We start from the raw sequence: 24348 nt of genomic DNA, 5'->3' as shown, positions 1-24348 counted from the left end.
TTCAACTGCTGGACTAACCGTACCCCCCATGCGCTCGCAACTAGCCCCTGAGCATTTAAAAATATATATATAATCAATAGGCATGCTTGGAAATCGGATCAGCATGTCGTAGTTTAGTAATCCAAATGAAGTCCAAATTCACTTCATTTTAAATTGTTTTTTTTTTTAATAACGGAAAAGGTTTCTTGTTTTTGCGGATTGTTCTTTTAGATTTGATATGGTTGTATAAACTATTCATGGTAGGCTATATACGCAGAATATAGGCATTGATTCCGAATGTAGTTGGCATTGAGTCAAATAGATTTTTTGTTCTTTTTAAAAACTGGCCTAGGGTAAAATAATGTATTTTTCATTTATCTTTTAACTGTTTAAAAATATACTGTTCACATTTTTTGGATATCTACATGAAACCCAGGTTAAAATAGCTTAAGTTAATATGAATTTTAATAATTAAATAAATAAATATATGCAGACAAATTTCATAATATTGGTTATAAAGTTGTGACGAAAAGAGAGCTGAGCCGGAAGGTAAAGCTCTTGATATACCGGTCAATTTTCGTTCCTATACCCTCACCTATGGTCATGAAGACTGGGTCATGACCGAAAGAACAAGATCGCGAGTACAAGCGGCTGAAATGGGTTTTCTCAGAAGGGTGGCTGGCTTCTTCCTTAGGGATAGGGTGAGAAGCTCAGCCATCCGTGAGGAACTGGGAGTAGAGCCGCTGCTCCTTTGCGTCGAAATTGGAGCCAGTTGAGGTAAGGATGCCCCCAGGACGTCTCCCTAGGGAGGTGTTCCAGGCACGTCCAGCTGGGAGGAGACCTCGGGGTAGGCCCAGGACTAGGTGGAGAGATTATATTTCGACACTGGCCTGGGAACGCCTCGGGATGCCCCAGTCAGAGCTGGAAAATGTGGCTCGGGAAAGGGAAGTTTGGGGTCCCCTGCTGGAGCTGTTTCCTCCGCGACCCGATACCGGACAAGCGGATGAAGATGAGATGGTTATAAAGTTCATGATTCGACCAGGTTAAATAAGATAAAAATGTGTCATGTTAAAACAAATTCCTGGTGCTTTAAGACACTGCCGTTGCATCAGCAAATCACAATGGCTGTATCTCTTCCTGTGGCGGGAAGAACGGTGTGCATAAGCAAAACGCTAGGAGAAAGACGTTAACTAGATTGAGCCAGTGAGCGAGATTAGAGTACCAGAAAATAAGTCCTCATATTTTATTTTCTGAAGTGTTTTCGGTTACATTCTGGCTACACATGTAGACTGTGGTTTATTTTGCTGTCATTTAACAAGTTGACCGAAAGATAGAACTGTGAACGTTCGAATGCTTGAAGCCGAGTTGTACGGTAAAGATGGCGAGCCTCCCGTGAGAAGATCCACGACTGACGGATCACTTTGCGTCCGTGTGTTTCACCTGCGTGCTCTGCAAGGACACCAACTCATTCACCCCGGTTGCGGTAGGACTAGTTCTGCAGAAATTATTCGATGCTAGTGGAGTCGTTCGACTTGAAATCTCGGTAAGAGTGGACTCACTGTAAACCGACAACGTTTTTTTCTTCTGCGTCACATCATGCTGGATTTGTGTGGACTGCACAAAGTGATCGCTAGCAAAATCTTGAACTTTTAACCGTGTGTGTTGAATATAATTCACTGTCGTTTTTTCATTCGGTTGAACTGTGAATGTTATATTTGATTTTACATTCCTTGTGTTATTTTCCATGTAGCCTATGTTGTGCCAAACTGGCAAATTGGGTTGATGTTGCAGGGAGCTTAGCTTCAGTAGCTCACTGGCTTAGCATGTTAATAGGGAAATAACAGAGATTGAGAAAAAATAGCCTAACTTAGTTGAAACAAGAATTTATGGCTAACTGAGACTAAAATTCGTACTGAAAATCGAGTTAACTCAAGATAATAGAAACTAAATAGCAAATTAAAAAAACTTTATTTTTACTTAAGTTGAATGTCATTTTTGAAACCCACTAGGTTGAATCAAACCGAAGATAAGAATTATAGTGTTCCATTTCTTTTTCCATTCAAAGGAAGGGTTCAAACGTGAATAGATTTCATTTAAGTGTAAATATTGTGTCCATGTTATGTGAATTGTGTATGTAAATTGTGTTATTTGGTACCATGTGTTATTTGGCTACATACGTATGGTGTCAAATATGTCCACGTCTTGAAAAAATGAAGACTTAATTTAAGAACAAAATGACACATTGGATATTCTTCGTCATAGAATTTTTTAATAATATGATTAATCGATTGATTGATCTTTTACGATATTGACCGTTGATTAAGAAAAAGCCTTGACTTGCAGCCCAAAGTCGGTGTATTCCAATTCAAATCTGCAAGCAATATTTGGAATTTTTCATTGTACTCTGAGAATGTTTTTTTAATACTGCCTGTAGAGTCTCAGTTGGGCGTTTATCACATTTTGTGAATACTTGATTGTTAAATTAACCCCACAACTTACATTCATAAGGGGCAATGGGATATATAACTGATTGGTGAATCTGAAGCCAGCTCTAACTAAGATGGTAAGATGTATTTATTTTTTATGGTGGAGAAGGCCTTTCTCCACTTGTCTCAGGTTATTCAGTGACTTGTAGTTATCTGTCATGTTGACTGGCCAAGGTAGGAGTCATTTTTTGTTTGTTCTTGGGCACGGTGTCTATGGGAAATGTATGTTTGTGGTCCTGGAACCTTTAGTCTTTTTTATTTACTGACTTACACAGTCAGCACCCAGCCCTGTCAGAATTTGCTGCCTGTGCTCTTGCCAATGAATTTACAGGAATGATGAGCAGAGTGGGTCTCTATCTCCCTGTCTCTTTCTGCCCATATTTTTCAGTCCGTACTTATGTTTTCAGTGTGAGATGGTTGAGAGGAGTATGTAATCAAGCAGGAGTTGGTGAGAACCAAGTAGCATTTGGGCACCTAGGTAGGCCAGAATCAAATTAATAAAAACATACTGGATAGTATTTATTTCCTTCTTTGAGCTGTTTTCTTTCTTTTCAACGTATTATTTTGTTCGATTATTATTTACAAAGTTTCATTGAAATAAATACTATGTTCGATGTCTTTGCAGCTACCGTACATAGTCTGACTGTGTAGCCATGGGTCTCTCCCCAGTCTGCTTCAATATGCTGAAGGAGACATCTGTTTGACTGTCTGTGCTAGCCCGCCTGCCTCTTCTGTAGTGTCGCTATAGACTCTGTAGTCAGTGACGCAGGCCTGATTAGTTTGTCTTGTGTTCTTTCTCACTTTCCCTTGTCTCTGAATGTAATGTGCTCACTTGTCTTATATATTGACAGTTTGAAGAGAGCCTTGTACCTCCAGCAATAGTGGGCTACGTTGCCTCACGGATGTATTTGATGACTGTCAGTGTAATCTCTATGACATGTCTGTCTGTGCTATACATTCACACTGCACATTGCTTAGTTGTATTTTGTTACAATAAAATGAAAGAGCCATCTATTATTTATGATCAGGCTCTTAAGATAGCTGTTAAAACTGAGATTCTCTCTTATAAGGTACTGTTCTGTTGCGTCTCATCACAGTCTCTCAACCAGAAGCAGCAGGTCTCTGACTTCAGATGTATTTGAACAGGAAGAGTCAGAAAGCCAAAGCTCCACTCTCCTCCCTGGGAGTCTGGCACACTGAAACCATCTCTGTGGAAAGCCATGGTGATCTATCTCACTCCAAGCACGAATTATCTGTGTGTGTTTGTGTGATAGAGAGTGAGAGCTTTGGTCTAGAGCCAGGCCACAATCCATAAAGCCTGTCTCAGAAAGGAATGGGAACCTCGTGATGAAAGAAGCGAGATATGTAGAAGGCCATAAATCTCCCTGATCCTCCTTTGCCCATTGCGTATAGCCTTTGTTGTCTATTACACCTGTCGCAGAGGAGAACATATCCTCCCACAGAGTGCCTGTCTCATCCAGAGAACACAGGGAATTCTGTGTTACTGCTCGTTACATCAGTGTTTACACCCACAGTAAATCAGACATCATCCCTCTCCGTCATCCTCAAAAGAAGCACCTAGTCTGTTTGGAAATAGTAGCCCAGCATTCTTTAACCCTCATCCGACCAAAATATTTAACATACAATGACTACCAACTGGGGTTCCTGGGGACCCCAAGAATAAACGACTGTAATAAACCATCATAGCAAAATGTTAAACAATTAAGACCAATGTATGTTATAGGTGGGATGTACGTATACATGTGCAATGAAGGCAACTTGAAGGTGCTTGTGCAACTGAAATACAGGAATAGCAGCAATGAGGTTCCCGAGTTAGACATGTACAGTATCTCACAAAAGTGAGTACACCCCTCACATTTTTGTAAATGTTTGATTATATCTGTTCATGTCACAACACTGAAGAAATGACACTTTGTTATTAATGTCTAAACCACTGGCAACAAAAGTTAGTACACCCCTACGTGAAAATGTCCAAATTGGGCCCAAAGTGTTAATATTTTGTGTGGCCACCATCATTTTCCAGCACTGCCTTAACCCTCTTGGGCATGGAGTTCAACAGAGCTTCACAGGTTGCCGCTGGAGTCCTCTTCCACTCCTCCACAACAACATCACAGAGCTGGTGGATGTTAGAGACCTTGCGCTCCTCCACCTTCCGTTTGAGGATGCCCCACAGATGCTCAATAGGGTTTAGGTCTGGAGACATGCTTGGCCAGTCCATCACCTTTACCCTCAGCTTCTTTAGCAAGGCAGTGGTCGTCTTGGAGGTGTGTTCGGGGTCGTTATCATGTTGGAATACTGCCCTGCGGCCCAGTCTCCGAAGGGAGGGGCTCATGCTCTGATTCAGTATGTCACAGTACATGTTGGCATTCATGGTTCCCTCAGAGAACTGTAGCTCCCCAGTGCCGACAGCACTCATGCAGCCCCAGACCATGACATTCCCACCACCATGCTTGACTGTAGGCAAGACACACTTGTCTTTGTACTCCTCACCTGGTTGCCTCCACACACGCTTGACACCATTTGAACCAAATACGTTTATCTTGGTGTCATCAGACCACAGGACATGGTTCCAGTAATCCATGTCTGTAATCATCTTGTCTTCAGCAAACTGTTTGCAGGCTTTCTTGTGCATCATCTTTAGAAGAGGCTTCCTTCTGGGACGACAGCCATGCAGACAAATTTGATGCAGCATGCAGCGTATGGTCTGAGCACTGACAGGTTGACCCCCCACCCCTTCAACCTCTGCAGCAATGCTGGCAGAACTCATACATCTAATTTCCCAAAGACAACCTCTGGATATGGCGCTGAGCATGTGCACTCAACTTCTTTGGTCAACCATGGTGAGGCCTGTTCTGAGTGGAACCTGTCCTGGTAAACCGCTGTATGGTCTTAGCCACCGTGCTGCAGCTCAGTTTCAGGGTCTTGGCAATCTTCTTATAGCCTAGGCCATCTTTATGTAGAGCAACAGTTATTTTTTTCAGATCATCAGAAAGTTCTTTGCCATGAGGTGCCATGTTGAACTTCCAGTGACCAGTATGAGGGAGTGTGAGAGCAATAACACCAAATTTAACACACCTGCTCCCCATTCACACCTGAGACCTTGTAACACTAACGAGTCACATGACACCGGGGAGGGATATGTCTAATTGGGCCCAATTTGGACATTTTCACTTAGGGGTGTGCTCACTTTTGTTGCCAGCGGTTTAGACATTAATGGCTGTGTGTTGAGTTATTTAGAAATTTAGACTGTGACACAATCAGTACACTCACTACTTTACATTGTAGCATTGTAATTACTTCAAAAGATATACTCACTTTTGTGAGATGTACTAACTGAAAACGTCCTTATCAGACTTTACAAAGCAATGTCAGAGTCCGGTAGTACATGGGAGTAGTGCAACAATGTCCCTGAGAGGCAGTACTAAGAGGTGGGCGGGTGGGTATGGTTAGTGATGGGTCGCAGGGTTACAGTAGATGGAAAGAAACTGTTCCTGAGCCTGCTGGTGCGGGGATGAGGGGACCTGTACCACCTGCCTGATGGTAAGAAATCTGTGTCTGCTGCATCTTTGTCTGTCTCCTTCAAAATGACTGACAGAGTCGTCGTATCCCCCCCCTTTGCCCATTACGTATAGCTCCTGTTGTCTATTACACCTGTCACAGAGGAGAACATATCCTCCCACAGAGTGCCTGTCTCATCCACAAAAGTGAAATTGATAATGCATGCTGTTTCCATTGGACATCCTTAAGATGTTTCTACCAGTTGATTTGAGTCCGCCTGGAGTAAATTCAGTTCATTTCAAAAGGCACACACCTGTTTAATAAGATCTCATAGTTGACAGCCATGTCAGAGCAAAAACCAAGCCATTAGGTCAAAGGAATTGTTCGTAGAGCTCAGAGACAGGAGTCAAGACACAGATCTGGGGAAGGATACTGAAAAACTGAAGCAGCATTAAAGCTCTGCAAGAACAGTAGCCTTCATTATCTGGAAAATTGAGCAGTTTGAACACCAACACTCTGATCGAGGGAGAAAGGACTTGGTCAAAGAGGAGACTCAGCTGACTGGTCACTCTGACAGAGCTCTGCAGCCCTCCCCTAATCAGGGCTTGATGGTAGAGTGGCCAGACTGAAGCCGCTCCTCAGTAAAATCTACATGACAACCTGTGTGGAGTTTGCCAAAATGTACTTAAATGCCTCTCAACAGGATGTCAGGTGCTTTTTGCCAGATCGCGTAAGCGGAGCCATCCAAGAAGAGCAAATGTCTCTTATTGAGTGAGTGGGTGGGTGACTGCCTACCCATAGTTAAATAGTGCAGTGGTTAGAGATGCGGACTGCCATGTAGGAGACCGATGTCCGATCCTCGCCACAGACAAAACATAATGATTGGTTCAGGATAAACAAATATTTCACTAGCTACAAGCTTCAGTCACAATATAACCACAACTTTTTGTGGTTGTATTGCGACTATTGCATCCATGCATGCTTTTTGGGATAATATAGACCACCGACGATTCTCTCATCTTTTCACTTGACGAAAAAGTCAGTTATCGTCACCTATATTAATAGTTATTGTATCAGTGTCATTCACAAATGAAAGAAAAACAAATGTTGTGCCATGATATGAAATAGCTTTGGCAGTGTAAAGTTCATCTTCAGTTTCCCTGTCAATTGCTCAATTCCTATGACTATTCTAAGTAGTAAGTTAGTAGATACTAGTAAACCTATTACTGGCTAATAAGCTGTTAAAACGGCCAGTGGCAAAAGCCATACAATTCATAGATGCTATTTCTGGTGGAAGTAAACTTAAGAAACGTTAGTCAGTTTAACACAATGCTCAATGGTGTCTGGCTAAATATTCAAACTTGGCGTGACGTTAATGCGTTACATAATGATCTAATGTCAAAACGCAATTTTGTAACAAGGTGGTATGTCCCAATCGGTCCTAATACTGGCAAACTAGCTTAGTATATACAAATCAGTATGTACTTCACAATTATCCACAATGTTCTTGTAGTATGTAGTACAGTATGTAGTATGCGATTTGAGATTGACCCATTGCTTTCAATTTACATTGTAGCGTAGTTCACTTGGCGTAGTGGTCGGGTATTCACTGTCATAGTTGTCTAAAGAAACGACACAGCCATGGAGTGATTGGAGTTATTGTTTTCATTACTGTATAGCTATTAGCTAGCCATCTACAGTAAACTCTTTCTAATTTAACACATTGAATGTAGTGTAGCAACCCTGTTAAACATGTTGTTGGTTTGGATGTTAGCTAATGTAAGGAACACGTTTCAAGATCTGTGGACTCTTTGAATAATTGGTTTAACAATGCAGATGTAAACAGACACCACATCTCTACACACGGATCTCGTGCAGCAACACCGCTGTTTAAATAGCATAGTGGTTAAGAACACACTCTGCCACATAGGAAACCGTAGATTCAATCCCGCCAGATGTATCAACATTCATCCCTTCTAATCGCAGGCCGGCTTGCCTGGTTCCTCTTTTTGTGATTTTATGTTTGGCTGACATTCTTTTTATGGGGAAATGTAATGAAAAATTATTACTGTTATAGTATTTTCAAAGGGCAGCAAAGATAAGTGAGAATGCACTTAACGCTTCTTACCAAGTCTTTAAATGCACTGCTCAAAGTAGAAAGCCCTACTCAATATGAGAGACATCCAGAAATGACATTTACTAGTAGTCACACAGAAATGTGTTACTGTAGTTGCACAGGTAAAGACATTTACTGCAGTGGGTTAGTCAAGGACCGTTGTGCCAAACACTTTATTTGGACCCACTGAATGATACACTGTGAGTATATGGCCTGAAACAAATAAGCCCTGAACGTGGTAACATCATGAACTGCCTTGAGCAAGCATCTTTTCGCTTGAATATGAGTGAGGAACACACAACCCTCCTCTGTCACTGAGGTCAGGTGTCTCGTGGAGCAGTCTTAACATGCGCTAAGATATTTATGATTTTTATTAGTGTCCTAAAACCCGAACTGACAGGCTGCTAATTAAATTGACGACGAGTGATTGGCAAAGCAGCCATGCCTGACTGACATATATGCTGAATTGAACAGATATAACTTTTCTATGTGGGGACCAAATGTAAATCTCACTCAGCTGTGTGAGAAACCAGAGGGATTCATACAGAAGTTAAGTGGTGGAGACGGTGAGTGGAACCGGGAAATGTCTAAATGTTTCCTTCAACTGAGGAATACTCCGACTGCGTGTACATCGAGGTCAGCTTCTGCGCTCACTTGGAATCTTTCCAACGACAATTTGAAAAGGCCTTTTTTGATTGTGAGCCATGTTTCCATGACCGATTGGGGAGACTGTTCCCTTTCAATATAAACGCAATGGACGAGTCAAGCTTAACAGCTACTGAAGAGGATCATTTGGTTGAACTATCCACAGACAGCGTTCAAAGAAACAGATATGAAACCCAAACTCTCAACCAGGTTTCGATTGGTTGTCCAAGAGGGTTTGCATAGTTGACCACACGGATATTGACATGTATCGTGCCTTTTGCAACCACGTACCTGTGTGATAGCGGATGTGTGTTGACACAAGCCAACATGAGACTGTCTCTCCATCTACCCAAGACTGTGTGCGCAACATGTGAACTGGGTCCCTGGTTTGATTGATGGTCTTGATGGGGGGACCCTGGGCAAGAAAAGGTTGAATACCTGTCTTATAGCCAAATCCGCCTGCCTCTGAAAGGAGGCTAAAACTTGAGTTGTTGTTGTTGGATCGTCCAGCAGGGCGATAGTCCAAAGCAAGTGTGTCCGGATGGTGTCCTGGGGAAGTCCTTTGCTCAGCCTGGAGCAGTCAGTTACAAATCCAGCATGCCAACCTCTCTCTCCCTGGTGTCTCTAAACACATCTTCTGGTAGTATCTGAATATGAGTGAAGGTGTGTATCAACAGTTGCAAAGCTACAAATCCCATGCTTTTCTCCCCTCTCTCCTCTCTTCTGTGCGTTCAATGTGTTTGCAAGTGATGGATGATAACTACGAAAATGAATCCTGCCATTCCAGAGGTGACGGGAGACCGTGAAGACGAAGTGACAGACGACAGTTAAAACAAGGACAGCTTCCCAGACCCTGGTTTTGGAAAATCTGGGGGATTGAGTTGGATAAAATAGTTCTGTATAATACCAACACCACATTTGGCCATGGCTAAGTGTCCATTAAATTGGCAATGCTAATATTCTAAAAACTGTACATCGAAACTCTTTTTCCACTAAACTGACTTAGTGTTGACACAAAAAGCTGTGTGCTATATAAAGCTGTGTGCTATATAAAGTAACATTTTAAATTTTTATGTACAACATTATTTTCTTCAGTTATTTTTCTACTTCTAGTAAATTTGTCATTAAATGTTTCTGTTAAAGAGCAAATATTCATTGTTACGTTCTTTTTCCTCCGGGTGCATCAATCATGATGTCACCAGATGTCACTCAATATTTATAAGAGCATCTAACTCATCGCTGTGCGCTTTCTCCACCCATAGTAAATAATTAAAACTTTCCAGTTTCAGTGGGATTATTGCCATTTCGGGCAATAATAAGTTTTAGCAAAACAAAATGATCCCACCAAGACAAAATAACAAAATGCCTTTTGACATTAATAAAATGTTACAGGCACTTGCTGTTTCCCTCTTGTTCTAGTCCACATCTTTTGTTCTAGTCCACTACTTTTGTTCTAGTCCACATCTTTTGTTCTAGTCCACATCCAGACGTGGGTTACATTCCAGCACAACTTTCAGTGTCAGGAGGTGACAAGACATCTCTCTTCGAGGACCCTGCTCTTATCAATCTGCCCAAAAGACACACCACATGAGTGGAAGATCAATTGCAGGCTTGATAAATTGCTTAGTGTATGCGGGGGCACCAATCACTGACCAGACAGACAGGACAGAGAGTGGTAATGAGAATCATTTTGCCTCTATGTTAATTGAGTCTACTTTCCAAATTCCATAATGCTGTTTGAATAGTGATTACTGTTCCGACAGTGCTCTGGCCTTGACTCAGAGCCACTCCCCAAAACTGAGCCACTCCCCAAAACTGAGCCACTCCCCAAAACTGAGCCACTCCCCAAAACTGAGCCACTCCCCAAAACTGAGCCACTCCCCAAAACAGAGCCACTCCCCAAAACTGAGCCACTCCCCAAAACTGAGCCACTCCCCAAAACTGAGCCACTCCCCAAAACTGAGCCACTCCCCAAAACTGAGCCACTCTCCAAAACAGAGCCACTCCCCAAAACAGAGCCACTCCCCAAAACTGAGCCACTCCCCAAAACAGAGCCACTCCCCAAACCCCCATTTGTGAGTATATGCATTTTTTTCCCCAAATACTGTCTGTCCGTGGGGGTGATGCACACAACCTGGGCATTGTGCTATTCAAAGATGTTTTACCTCAATCTGTCTGAAAAAACAAACATGATTCTATTTATAGCTCTACAAGGCTCTTAAAATTCTATATTTCATTTGTCCTCTCTTGGTAGGAGGGACTGGAATCAGGAATGTCATTATTTGCATAAATCCGGGGCATGATCATGCCTCCAGTGGCCTCAAGTAATTTGCAGCTAAGCTTAATATATGACATGCCCGGCAATTAAGGAATTTTACATTTTACTGAAATGTAAATGCAAAGACTACACTTTCTCTTTTTCAAGTGGTCACATCACATGTTCAGTCTAGTGTGTTCCTCCGTTTAGTCCTCTCTGACCATGAAGGGGTTCTGTACTGTTTTTACTTATCTGACAGCTTTAACCGGAATGGTGCCATAAAACCGAAATCAGATGCAGTATATTTCTTTATTTGTTTCTGTTGTTTAAAAGAGATACAGCCACCTCACCTCAGACACGAGCGGGTTGCCTGGAATCTCCATTCACATCCCAAACCCATTCTAGACCTGGAAAATAACATGTCCACAGAGCAAAAAGGGAATATTCTAATAACAATAATATATGAATGTGTTACACTTCTACGACCCAGAGCTGAATTTACAATCCAGCACACAACAGTACCAGACAATTCTAAAGGAAGGCAGGTTAGTTGCTGAGTTTGGATTCGTTTTATGTGTCAAACCAGATTCAGACACCATCTGGCAAGATATTGTATGACCCAGTAGGAAAAATAAAACATTTACACAATTCTATTCCCAATGATATACTTCAGTGGCTGATTCTGTTGATGGTAATAACAGGCATTTCTTATTAACATTGGACCTTCCAAACTCGATTGAAAGCCCTCTGAATCCCTCAAGTATGGGATGTTGGTTGGTCACTAATTCTTGTCTCCCTTACTGATGCACTAAAACAGGGTTTATTCCGTAGAGACCAGAACACATCAGTGATTCTGAGAAAAAAGGGAATTTTCCCCTAGACTGTAAAAGGTGTTTGCATTAGCACCTCTCATGAGTAGGAAATGTTATTAACAGCGATCAAACAAAGTTTATTACGGGTGGATCTGATAATATCAGATGTCTCTTCCACATCATAATTGCGTCAGAAAAGTCCAGCACCTGCTACTCTTTTTAGTTTGGATACAGTACTTGATAGGGTAGAATATAATCTGTGATCTGTTTTGTTAGTGCCCTTTGGTTTTGGTAAAGCAATTATCTCCATGTTGAAAACATTGGATGCTGCACCCATTCAGTGCAGTTGTGAAACATTTTATCCAGTCAGATATAAACTTGGTCAGATTGATAAATTACACTAATAGATTTTACAATGTGTTGTGATACTTATATACAGAGAGATAAATGACACCATATGTGTTGTGATACTTATATACAGAGAGATAAATGACACCATATGTGATGTTATCTATATACAGAGAGAGAAATAATACCATATCTGTATGAAGGTAACACCATTTTGTGATGTTACCTACAGTACCAGTCAAAGGTTTGGACACACGCATCCACACCATTGAGGTGACATGACACAGACATACCAACCTCTAATTGCATGTTATTACCTCACAGGGTTTTCTTACTGATACCGAGTTAAAAACAGCACCAGCAGATACGGTTAGTCTGGTACCACTCTTGAGAAATGTAAACGCTACACCAAAAGGTTGTGTCAGTCTTCTCTCATATCGCACAACTACTTACAGCTGACCACTATGTGCCGATAAGAGGGTACATACCGTCTGAGATATAATGATGAACCTTTCCTGGATCTCAAACAAATATACCCCTTTTCATGGATTCCTGACCTACAGATAAGACCTTCTCAGAAAGTTTACAACATACCATGGGAATAGAGATTTAGCAATTGAATTCTTACAAGAATCTACTCTTCTTTATTTAACATCTACAATGTTTTTTTTTTTTCCTTTTACATGATTCAATTATGGAGAGGTTGACAGAAGCTTAGTTCTTAAACCAACCCTACAATCCTGACACCTCACACATGGTAATCACCATTCGAAGATGGCGTTCAAACAGCTATCTTGGGCAGTGATGAATAAACGTTGTGTCTGTGGAACATGTTATGGAGAACGGTTCTAAACCCACTCTCAGATCTTGTTCCTACCCATATTAAATAGTAAATCTACAGAACTTCATCAGGGAAAGGGAAGTGGGTTAAGAGGATATAGAAGAACACGGTTTATTGGTTACTGTATCTCACTGATGGATCTGTCCGTATTGGGCTGGAGAACTGGAGTAGTGAAAATGTTCTCGATATGTGTGAGTTTGTAGTTTTTTCTTTTTCCAGTTCCCCAGTGGCACGTGAAGGCATGGTGAGACAGGCAGATAGCAGCTGGAGAGGCATGGGGGACACCTCATCAGTCTGGTGTCTAGAGCTGACAGCGCCTGACACTGTGTTTGTTCTGGAGCGATGGCTTTTAATACTCGGTCTTTGACCACAGTCCTCCGCTTGTGCTTTAATGCCTGATGAAAGGCCACAGCGAACCGCTTGCCTGCTTTCACTAGGGTCCTCTTAAATAACACAGTCCTGAGACGTAATCTGACCACCAGACCATGGCAAGTCTCCCAGCACTCATCACCACTGTGGGGAGATTGGGGAAATGGATGGGTACCTGCTTTGTGATTTCTGTGATTTTTGGAGGATTTATCATACTCAACTCTCCCCTTGCTCGAAATTACCTCTCTGAGACTACAGTGCTTTGGAAAAATGACAGTGGTTACTGGATGAAAACAAAACTAAATCTCAATTGTGAGTTTATTTCACTTCAGTGCTGCCATGATGACAGACTCCTTTGGCTGGGATGATAGACTCCTTTGGCTGGGATGATAGACTCCTTTGGCTGGGGATGATAGACTCCTTTGGCTGTGATGGCAGACTCCTTTGGTTGGGGATGACAGACTCCTTTGTCTGGGGATGATAGATTCCTTTGTCTGGGATGATAGATTCCTTTGGCTGGGATGATAGACTCTTTTGACAGGGATGATAGACTCTTTTGACAGGGATGATAGACTCTTTTGTGGCAGCTTCTTTGAGCTCTGGACCTGTTGTCTCGATCCGCACCCTAACCAATACAGATAAACTAATTTCATGAGTGATTGCAATTATTGCTTGTAAAAGACTGGTGTGTCCCTAAGGAAAAATGTTCTGGGTATGGAAAGTATACCAGCCGCCTTAATTGTTCCACAATAATTGTTTGGAAAAGACGGGTGTGTCCCTAGGGAAAGATGTTCTGAGTATGGAAAGTATACCAGCAGCCTTGTTCAAATTGCATTATTATACAACAATAAACTGTGTGGTTTGAATGCTGATAGTCTGAATGCCACAGAATTTGAGACCATATTGATAGTTTTCACGTGTCGTCACGGCAAATGGGAACACCCACTTGGCGGGAAAAACACAAGTCTCCTTCCATTGCCCACCATCGACAACTTTTACTACTTTTACTAGTTATACTTATTATACTAAACGCCAGATAGTTGCCGTTCCATTGGATGTGCTAACGCATGTATATATATCTACATATAATCATTGTAATGAATGACACTCTCTGTTTTCATCGACACCGATGTAACCAACGCCAGTGGCCTAGCTAAAGTTAGTGAGGCTGTTCAAATGTACAGATAACTGTCTGTACTTTAGTACGCTTTCATTTTGGTAGCAGTGTGTGGAAATAAGGGGATGGATTCTCCACAAGGTATATAGTGTCCCCAAAGTTCACCTCCGGCAGAGATTTTGTTTTTTAACTATGTAACGCAGCGGGTGCTGTATATGGGTCACAAGTGCCTAAGACTTGCAGTTTGTTTGCATACCTTTGTTTTTCATGTTTTGTGAGGGGGGGGGGGGCTGGGGGGGGTCGAGTGTGTTCGTTCATGCCAGTTTGTTAATAAAGGGCTTTTTTGGAGTCTACCAAACCCAGCCACAATCTATGATTATCCTTGGTTTTGGGTGTCTGATGATGTCATCCGTCTCTGTGTGGGAATTCAATTTCCTGGTTATGAAATAAATTATTCAGGGATGTGTCTGCTCATTGACTTGTCCTTATTAATGGGGCTATTCATTATACATATCTAATTAATGATGTCGTACATTCACCAATTTAATATCCAGCTAATAACAAATATCTAGGGGGAAAAAATCCTATTTATAATATGAAGTCCTTCACTCCAAGATCCTTTGTCTCTCAACTGGTTTCATCACACAGTATAGTGCTGCTCTGTTCTGAACCATATCTTTAACTTATCAACAAAACCAATCAGACAAATGAAGTGGACACCTGTTCTTTGTACTCAACTGTATATGTGACCTTATTCAAATAGAATTAAAATAGAATAAAAAATTGCACACAGACGGCTTAGCTTGACAGCAGTGTTTGTTTCTTCTGGGCAATTAAGATGATTAGGTGAAGTGTCGTCAACTTCACACCTGACTGTCCATTACCGATATAGCGGTCAGACGGACGCCGTTAAAAAGAGATTGACTCTGATGACTTTCAACTGGGCTCTGTTATGACTTTATTATTTCAGCGTTTCGGAAAACTAATGAGCATATTACTATGGAAGATGATGTTCACTGACTAAATGTCCGTCTATCCTTCTCTCTGTTAATCGTGGACTGAGACCCGGGACTCCATGTGAGGTGCAGTTAACCACCAGGTAACGAGAGAAGTCAGGAAGTCTCTGGAACACCATACCCAGAGTCGCAATCGGCATTCAGGATCCAAACCATCCATCCAATCCTTTTTTATTTTTATTTATTTTTATAAATCATTAGAACACAACAGATCATCCCCTGCCCCTGTTTGTTTTCCCTCAGCCACAGCGACACAAACCCGATGCTAATTCAATATAATGCCATTGTTTCTGGGTAACTGGGTCTGATTGGCATGTCAATGTCACAGTGATAGGCTTAGTGATCCCAGAGGATAATGGCATCTGCTGGGTGTCCTGATGTGCTTGCTTCTCCCGTTTTAACTTATAGGGGTACCAGAATAAAGCTTTCTCATCCCCTATGCTAGGTTCGGGCTGATACACACAGGCACATACTGCCGCCTAGTGGTGCTAGGTGGTATTGAAACCTATACCAATTGAATAACTGGTAAGGTTTGCATTTGTCTTATTTTGGAACAGGAATTTCGGCCTATAGACCTTTACATTATGTTTTATACATGGTTATACTTTATGAGGTGATTGTGCTGTAAGAAATAGGAACTCCTCTCAGAGATTGGGATCGAACCCCCAGTACACATTTTGATGATCTTGTCGGTTATTCACATGAAAACATTGAATAGGTAGGCCCTCCGAAAATCTTTGTGGCGAAACCACTGATACAAAAGATTAGGATTTACTCAAAAAAGTGAATGTTTGTTTTGTAACCCCTTTCTCAATTTCCATTTGGTTTGAGAGGTATAAAATGGGAGAGATCGGTAAAGACCTCTCTGCCTTTTGCAGTTCTGTGCAGAGTTCATTGAGGAAGTTGGGCGTCTGTCAGCCTTTTTAATTCCTGGCTCTGTGGTGCTTGCCTTGGCCCGGTTGCCAGTCCTCCTGAGAGGGAGACAAACAACACCACCCACCACCGACATGTGACCAGCCACTTCCTGCCCCTCTCCGGGCAGGCTACTTCATTTGAAGCACTTCAGCGCGTTGGATGGATGGCGTTAGTACTTCCCTTTGTGGCGCCCTACAGCTGTCTGTGGTGGACTGAGATCAGCAGCTAGTCTGCAGTTGCTCCTCTGGGGGTTATCCATCCAGAAGGGGGAAATGGAAGGAATGACTGGAGCACAGCCGGAGAGTGGACCTGGCCTCAACACAGGATCCGTCATGTGGGACATCCATTAGTGGATCTCTTTAGGCTTTTTGGCTGCTCTATTTGAGACCCTGAGTGTCTGAACCCTGAATTAGTGCTGACATGTTCTCACTCTGTGTACCAGAGCTGTGAACGGCTGCTGTTCGGCCTGACTGTCAGGGAAGAATAGAGTAAGTCTGGTGTGCAGTTTATGAGTCAGTGGACAGGACTTAATAAGTGGTCATCACACTGGTCATTTAAAGTTTCCTTTTGAAAGAACCTGCCATTTTACCTCAGCAGGAGATGAATCTACAAAGCTGTAGCCAAAATGGTCCGCTTAGAGCCATTGCTTACTGACTCCAGAGCCATGTTGACTGGGCCTTCTCCAGGGTTGCTCCAGAATGCTTTATCTCCAGCCATTGAGTCCATCTCTATCTTTGCGTGTTTTCAAAAGCCTCTCAAACATATGCATTCACTCACACACACTCACATTAGTAGTAGTAGCAGTATTAATATTAGTAATAGTAGCAGTATTAATATTAGTAGTAGTAGCAGTATTAATATTAGTAGTAGTAGCAGTATTCATATTAGTAGTGGTAGCAGTATTAATATTAGTAGTAGGAGCGGTATTAATATTAGTAGTAGGAGCAGTATTATTATTAGCAGTAGGAGCAGTATTAATATTAGTAGTAGTAGCAGTATTAAAATTAGCAGTAGGAACAGTATTAATATTTGTAGTTGTAGCAGTATTAATATTAGTAGCAGGAGCAGTATTAATATTAGTAGTAGGAGCATTATTAATATTAGTAGTAGTAGCAGTATTACTATTAGTTGTAGTAGCAGTATTAATATTAGTCACAGTATTAGGCTGCCTTCTGCACATCTCGTCACTGAGCCATGACAACCCCCCCGCGGCTGGCGGCACGGTATCGTGTCAGTGTCAGGCCCCCCCCCCCACCCAAACCCCCATCCCCCTGGTTATAACACACATCACGTTACCCATGTTGTGGTCTGTGTGCCTCCAGAATACATGTTCTCCCTGCGGTGATAGTGAAGGTTGTTCCACCAGATGACTGTGTTGTCCAACGTCTGGAAGATGATGGGAGCACGTATGAGCTGGCCAGTGTGTGGAGCAACAGGTTATTCATTCATGTTACCTGGTTCATTTGCGTTGGTGCTTGGCCAGTCGTTCTCTTTTAATAGGTCTGGGCCCCAATAAATCAAGCGGGCTGGTCCTTAGGAATCAATGCTGCTCCAAAATCAGCAATTACCCTAATGAAACATTTAATACTGCCGACTCCTGAACCAAGTTCAGGCTGACGAGGCGCCGGTGAGACTGTGTCCCCAAGTTAGTGTTCATCTGACCTTATTGAGATTTAATTGAGGCTGGACTGATGCTTCTCTTCCTGATGCTTTTGTAGCAGATATGAGCTGTGTTTCTGTGTGTGTGTTTCTGTGTGTGTGTTTCTGTGTGTGTGTTTTTGTGTGTGTGTGTGTGTGTGTGTGTTGGTTTGGTGTTTGTGTCTGTCTGTGTGTGTGCATGAGCACGTGTTTGTGAATTTTGTATAACACTGTGTGCTGTGTGATGGGGCTTAATGTGTGATTGTGTTCATGCAGGTTGTGTGGTCAGCATGTGACTGTATGAGGGTGGATGCTCATTGTTTTGATGCTAATCTGAATAGACACATAAAACCCACAGTGCCAGGCTTCCAACCCTGCCAGTCATGACCTCCCTCCTGGCCTCCCTCCTCCCTCCTGGCTTCTCTCCTGGCCTACGTGCTGACCTCCCTTCTCCCTCCTGGCCTAACTCCGGGCCTCCCACCTCCCTCCTGGCTTCTCTACTGGCCCTCCGGGCCTCCCACATACCTCCTGGACTCTCCTGGCCTAACTCCTGGCCTCCCTTCTACCTCCTGGCCTAACTCCGGGCTTCCGTCCTCCCTCCTGGCCTCACTCCTGGCTTCCCTCCTGGCCTCCATCCTGGCACCTCTCCTCCCTCCTGTCCTCCCACATATCTCCTGGCCTCCCTCCTGGCCTCCTTTCTCCCTCCCTGCCTCCCTCCTTGCTCCTGCAAGGTCAGTTTGGAGAGTGGGTGTTTGGCTTGGCAGCTGAAATCTTCTGGTCCTATGGTGTGGGGGTGGAAGATGGGAGACTGGAGAACCAATCAGGATTGCTGAACTGAAACGATTTGAACACACGCCACTGAGTTGCTAAGCGTTGTTGGCATATCTGGCTAAATGCAGTGATACTTCGTCATCATCTGAGTGGTGCTTTCTCTGCAATCTCGTGACCTACGACCTCTGAGCATTACGATGGTCATTCAGTGGTCACTTAGCATTACATTTGGGTCATTCAGCACACACTCTGATGCAGAGCAACTTTTACAGTAGAGAGCGCATGCATTTTTCATCCTGGTCCCCTGTGGGAATCCGACCCGCTACCCTGGCGTTGCAAGCACCTCGTTGTACCTGCTGGTCGTGCTGATTTACTTCATTGTCTCTGATCTGATGTGCATGACGGTGACCTGAAGATGGCAGCCGACTCCCTGGGTCTGTTTCATCAAACGAATCCATCATGATTAGACTGAACCAAGCAGCGAGTGCAACACACGTCTAAGTACCCAGTCACATGGGCTTTGCAAGGATCCGTTTCATCTGCGCTGTTGGAAGAAAGTGTTCTGAAAGCATACTGCAACTGAGCTACCACCCACCCGAATTAGACAAAACCTAAACGATGTGTTGCTTTGAACATCTCAGGGTGACGTGTTTTAATTCTCCAGCAAAGGTCTTAGGGAGCGAAACCTTTCCTCGGGGAGCCTCAGCCATTCTACGTATTTGTTCCAGTCCAGAGCTGGCCATCTGATCAGCTAATCCTCAAGCCCTTGATTAGTTAATCGCGTGTCCCTGCTCAGGGCTACGACTGCATTTTCAAATGCCTGGGGTCTCTGAGAGGTTTGAAAACGTAGGGTCTTAACTTTGCTGGAGAATGAAAATGCGTCTTCTTGAGATGCTTTAAACTATTTCATTGTTTGTAATAAACCCCATTCATAAGGAACTCAGAACAGTACCAGTAAAGGTTGAGAATCCTCTTGGGGTTTTTGTGTTCTTGTTGGTGCACTATTTGTTGATTAAATGTTATTGGTTGAATTTAAATGAACATATTCAGAAAAATCTTGCAATGCATTTTTTCATTATTTGTGTCATTTTCAGTTCACCCTGGAATGCTGTTCAAATTGTGGCCATGTGGCCATGTACTATTTTACTCTCCCAGAAGTTGGGGGGGTTTCATTTTATCTCCTGGTTATGATCTGTCTGAATAAATAGACAGTTAGTGTTCTGCAAAATATTTATCCAAATGCTCTCATCTTCAATCACAAGAAGGCTCTAAAATTCGCATTTCCATTTTTGCATTTATTTGTATTGTACACTGTTTTGACGCAGCCCTTTAAATGCACAAACCCCCTCCCAAAAATATTGCCCCAACAATAGTCAACTCAAGACCCCACTGCTTCCTCTGAGTGCCCTACATTCAAAACACCAGGTCTCATGTCTCTCCCTTGATGAACTGCATTTAGTCACTGCATAGTCACGGAGATGTCCATCTATCTATTTTCAGTGTGCTTTTCAACATCTCATTATAAGTCTGCCTGCACATAAGGGTGAAGGTCCAATCAGATTGGATTAAATGCATTAAAGGAGAATGGGTAGATCATCAGTCCCATTAACTGGGCCCAAGAGCTAGCGATCAGAGGGACAAGTCTGGGTAAACATCCCCATCTAGTGGTCAGTATCAAGCATTGACTGCTGCATTCATCTTTGTGGGTGTGTGACCAAAAAATCCCCTCAAGGACCTCTCGTCAGTTCCCATGAGGGAAAATACTATTTCCGGTTTAAAGTTTAGGTTTAGGGTAAAATTAGGATTAGCTTAAAGGTTATGTTTAGGGTTAGGAGGTTTATGATAACGGTTATTTTGGGATTTAGGGAAGGTAAATAGGAATTTAAATGGCACAAACTTGTTGTGTGTCTACGAGGATAGGGATTGGTGTGTGTGTGTGTATGTGACATATGAGTGTGTTCTTCACCAAAGAAGTCATGCCATTGGCTTTAAAATATCTACAAATCAAGGAGAGGCAGCTTTTACCTGGAGATACAACCACTACTACTGGTAATAGTAATAATGCATGAGACTAATAGTGCTTTTCAGGGAACCACAATAACTCTGTAGCCCTGAGGCGTACAGCACCACAGCACGCTCCCAAGCAGCAGACACTCCCTGGCCATCAGGCTGCAGCTTTAGTCACATGACCGGGAACACGAGTCAAATGACATTTCTGTGTTTCTCTGTGGACCCTGTCCAGCCTAGCCTTGAACCCCCACCCCCCATGCCAAAAATAAACACAACTCACAAGAACATCCAGGATGGAGAGGACAGGATGCCTTAGGCTAGAGATAGAGGGAGATAAAGAGAGAGCAGGAGAGAGAGAGAGAGAGAGAGAGAGAAAAGAGAGAGAGAGGAGAGAGAATTCCTCCAGAAAGGTGGCTCGGTAGAGTCTACTAAATGGCTAAAATGTAATATAATATAGGGAGGAAAGAAAATAGAGGGGGGTTGGTGGGGTTGGGCGGGGGGGGGGGGTTAAAAAAGGGATGTAGGCCTGCTGAAGACGACATCACACAGTACAAAGATGGTACTGTAGTAGTGAGGAAGGAATTGCCATACACATGTCGTCAGTTTCACCTAGAACTGCGTTTCTCTAGAAAGGACGCCCTAACCCTCTCGGTCTCTGCTGTTGTTTGTTTTCAGGAACAAGTGATCCATATGTGAAGTTTAAGATTTCGGGGAAAGAGGTGTTCCGGAGCAAAACCATCAATAAGAACCTAAACCCAGTCTGGGATGAGAGAGTCAGCCTACTGGTGGACAACCTCAGGGAACCGCTCTACATCAAAGTACGTCTTAGAGGGACTAGTGTATTAACGCTGTATTCAAGACATTGTGCTGTCTTCGCATGCCTTGTACGACCTTTGACTCAATTCTAAAATGTGTAATGGTGACCTTTGGGAAGGTTTGAACACTGGTTTTATTGTAGACATGTTTTACATTTACATAACTTAGCAGACTGTCACTTTCACAGTTTCCAAATGTAGTACACCTGAGCAGAGTAAATCTGATTGCTGGGGTAACAGAAATACTGTCCCCCCAAAAAATCTCAGTTCTTCTTCCAAGAGTGGGACATTTGCAGAATGAGAGATTCAGGACAGTAGATCATGTTGTCACTTTGGTGACCGTGTGCTGTGCTCTTTGCCCTGCAGGTGTTTGACTATGACTTTGGGCTCCAGGATGACTTCATGGGTTCTGCCTACCTTTACCTGGAATCTCTGGAACACCAGAGGTCTGGAAACTCTTTCATCTCCATTCATCTCCACTTAACTTGTCTCTTCAGTAGAGCTGATCAATGGCACCACTGTCCTCTAGGCTACTACCTATGAACAGCGTCATGTACATTCATAATACACATACTGTAGGTTTCTATTGGGTTTGCTGGTGTGTTTGTGCGTGTGCGTGTGCGTGCGTGCATATATAGATTTGTGTACACGTGTCCATTGGTGAACCATGGCTATGAAACCTTAGCCTTCTGTAGTGCAATTTTACCACTACAACTCAAATATAACCACTACAACTAAAATGAACCACTATAACTAAAATATAACCACTACAACTAAAATATAACCACTACAATTAAAATATAACCACTACAACTAAAATATAACCACTACAACTAAAATATAACCACTACAACTAAAATATAACCACTACAATTAAAATATAACCACTACAACTAAAATATAACCACTAAACCTAAAATATAACCACTATAATTAAAATATAACCACTAAAACTAAAATATAACCACTACAACTCAAATATAACCACTACAACTCAAATATAACCACTACAACTCAAATATAACCACTACAATTAAAATATAACCACTACAACTAAAATATAACCACTACAACTAAAATATAACCACTACAGCTAAAATATAACCACTACAATTAAAATATAACCACTAAAACTAAAATATAACCACTAAAACTAAAATATAACCACTACAACTAAAATATAACCACTGCAACTAAATATAACCACTGCAACTAAAATATAACCACTGCAACTAAAGCATACTGTAACCACTACAACTAAAGCATTCTGTAACCACTATAACTAAAATGTAGCTACTACAACTAAAATGGAAACACTGCAATTTTGTGTCAAATTAAATTATCAAGTGTCACACAAACAAAAGCTAACTCAAAAAAGATTTAATCAGAAAATCATGAAAATTATTGAAAAATTTAAATAGAAATATTTTATAAATAGTCTACATCCAAAGGCCCTCACGGTTCCCCGCTTTGTGCTTGTGTTGTTTTGTACATCCACTAAATCTAAAACTTAACCAACACAACTAAAATATAACCACTACTACTAAAATATAACCACTACAATTAAAATATAACCACTACAATTAAAACATAACCACTACAACTATAATATAACCACTACAACTAAAATCATGAAAATGATTGAAAAATGTGAACAGAAATCTTTTATAAATAGTCTACATCCAAAGGCCCTCACGTTTCCCGTTTTGTGCTTGTGTTGTTTTGTACACACATGCGTGTTTGTGTGTGAGTGTGTGTCACTGTGTCCTCCCTCTGCCACTTCAGGACCCTGGATGTGACCCTTGACCTTGAGGATCCCCAGCACCCAGACCATAACCTGGGATCTCTGGACCTGGGGGTCACACTGTCACCCAAAGAGGGAGTCTCCAGGGAAGCTGTAAGTCTAGGTTCTCGTTCCTTAATTTTCTTATAATCTCTGTTTGTCTTTCTATTTTCACACCTCCCTGTTTCTCCCCTTTCTTCTTTTGCTTTATCAAAATGTTTTGTCTTCGGTTCTTTCTGTTCATCAATTTGATCTTGTATAGCTTCAGGGACAGTTTTGCGGACCCAGATTAGGCCTACTGTAGGACTGAAACTAGGCTTATTGTGTGTACATGGAATCGGCCCGTAACGTTTGATCACTGTTTTTGCCTGTCGGGGACTTGGATGAAGAAGAACAACGACAGCCATTTTAAAACAGTCTTTGGGGAACAGGGAGAACCTCTGATTGGATGTGGTGTTGTTTTAAAATGTGTGTGATTAATCTTTCACAGGAGGGTTTTCATCTAGACTGAATGCTGTTTGTGTGTGGATATAGACTCGGTAATTATCGCTCCATGTGTCTATTGAGTAAAAAAAATTGACTAATCATCACCTTCGTCTGAGGGGAATGAACCTGCGTCAGATGGCCCTGTGGTCTAAAGCAGAAGACCGTTAGGACGTGTGTTCTCCGCTTTTCTCCTTTCTAATGAATCGCTGGGATTGAACTGTATGGAATGGCTCTGATATGTAAGTCTCATTTAATTCTGCTCTCAGGAAACGTATTCCCAGCCAATGGCATGACTTCACATCACCAGCCAATGAAAGATGGTCTCTTTGAGCTGCTGTCAGCTGAACTTGGATTTGGATGCAGTCCATCTTTTTACTGGCGAGAAATCGTTTATAGACCTACTGAAAAATTATGATTTTAGCACG

General features: G+C 42.2%; 1 protein-coding gene across 11 annotated transcripts in view; it reads left to right on the top strand.

The window, feature by feature from the left end:
* mctp1a (multiple C2 domains, transmembrane 1a) overlaps positions 1 to 24348 on the top strand; it is a 149739-nt gene that overhangs the window by 53032 nt on the left and 72359 nt on the right. For all 11 annotated transcript variants that reach the window (XR_004576672.1, XM_034296303.1, XM_034296302.1 and 8 more), the window contains exons 3-5: positions 21515 to 21657; positions 22021 to 22100; positions 23440 to 23551. Coding sequence is in view for 10 of the 11 variants with exons in the window: in XM_034296303.1 (XP_034152194.1) it covers positions 21515 to 21657; positions 22021 to 22100; positions 23440 to 23551 (335 nt within the window). In the remaining variant the exon portion in view is untranslated. The remainder of the gene's footprint in view (positions 1 to 21514; positions 21658 to 22020; positions 22101 to 23439; positions 23552 to 24348) is intronic.

The sequence above is a fragment of the Esox lucius genome, chromosome 13, assembly GCF_011004845.1.
Source record: "Esox lucius isolate fEsoLuc1 chromosome 13, fEsoLuc1.pri, whole genome shotgun sequence".
In the NCBI taxonomy this organism is placed as follows: Eukaryota; Metazoa; Chordata; class Actinopteri; order Esociformes; family Esocidae; genus Esox; species Esox lucius.
The sequence above is the reverse complement of the archived record's forward strand: the minus strand, read 5'-3'. Positions and strand labels throughout refer to the sequence as shown.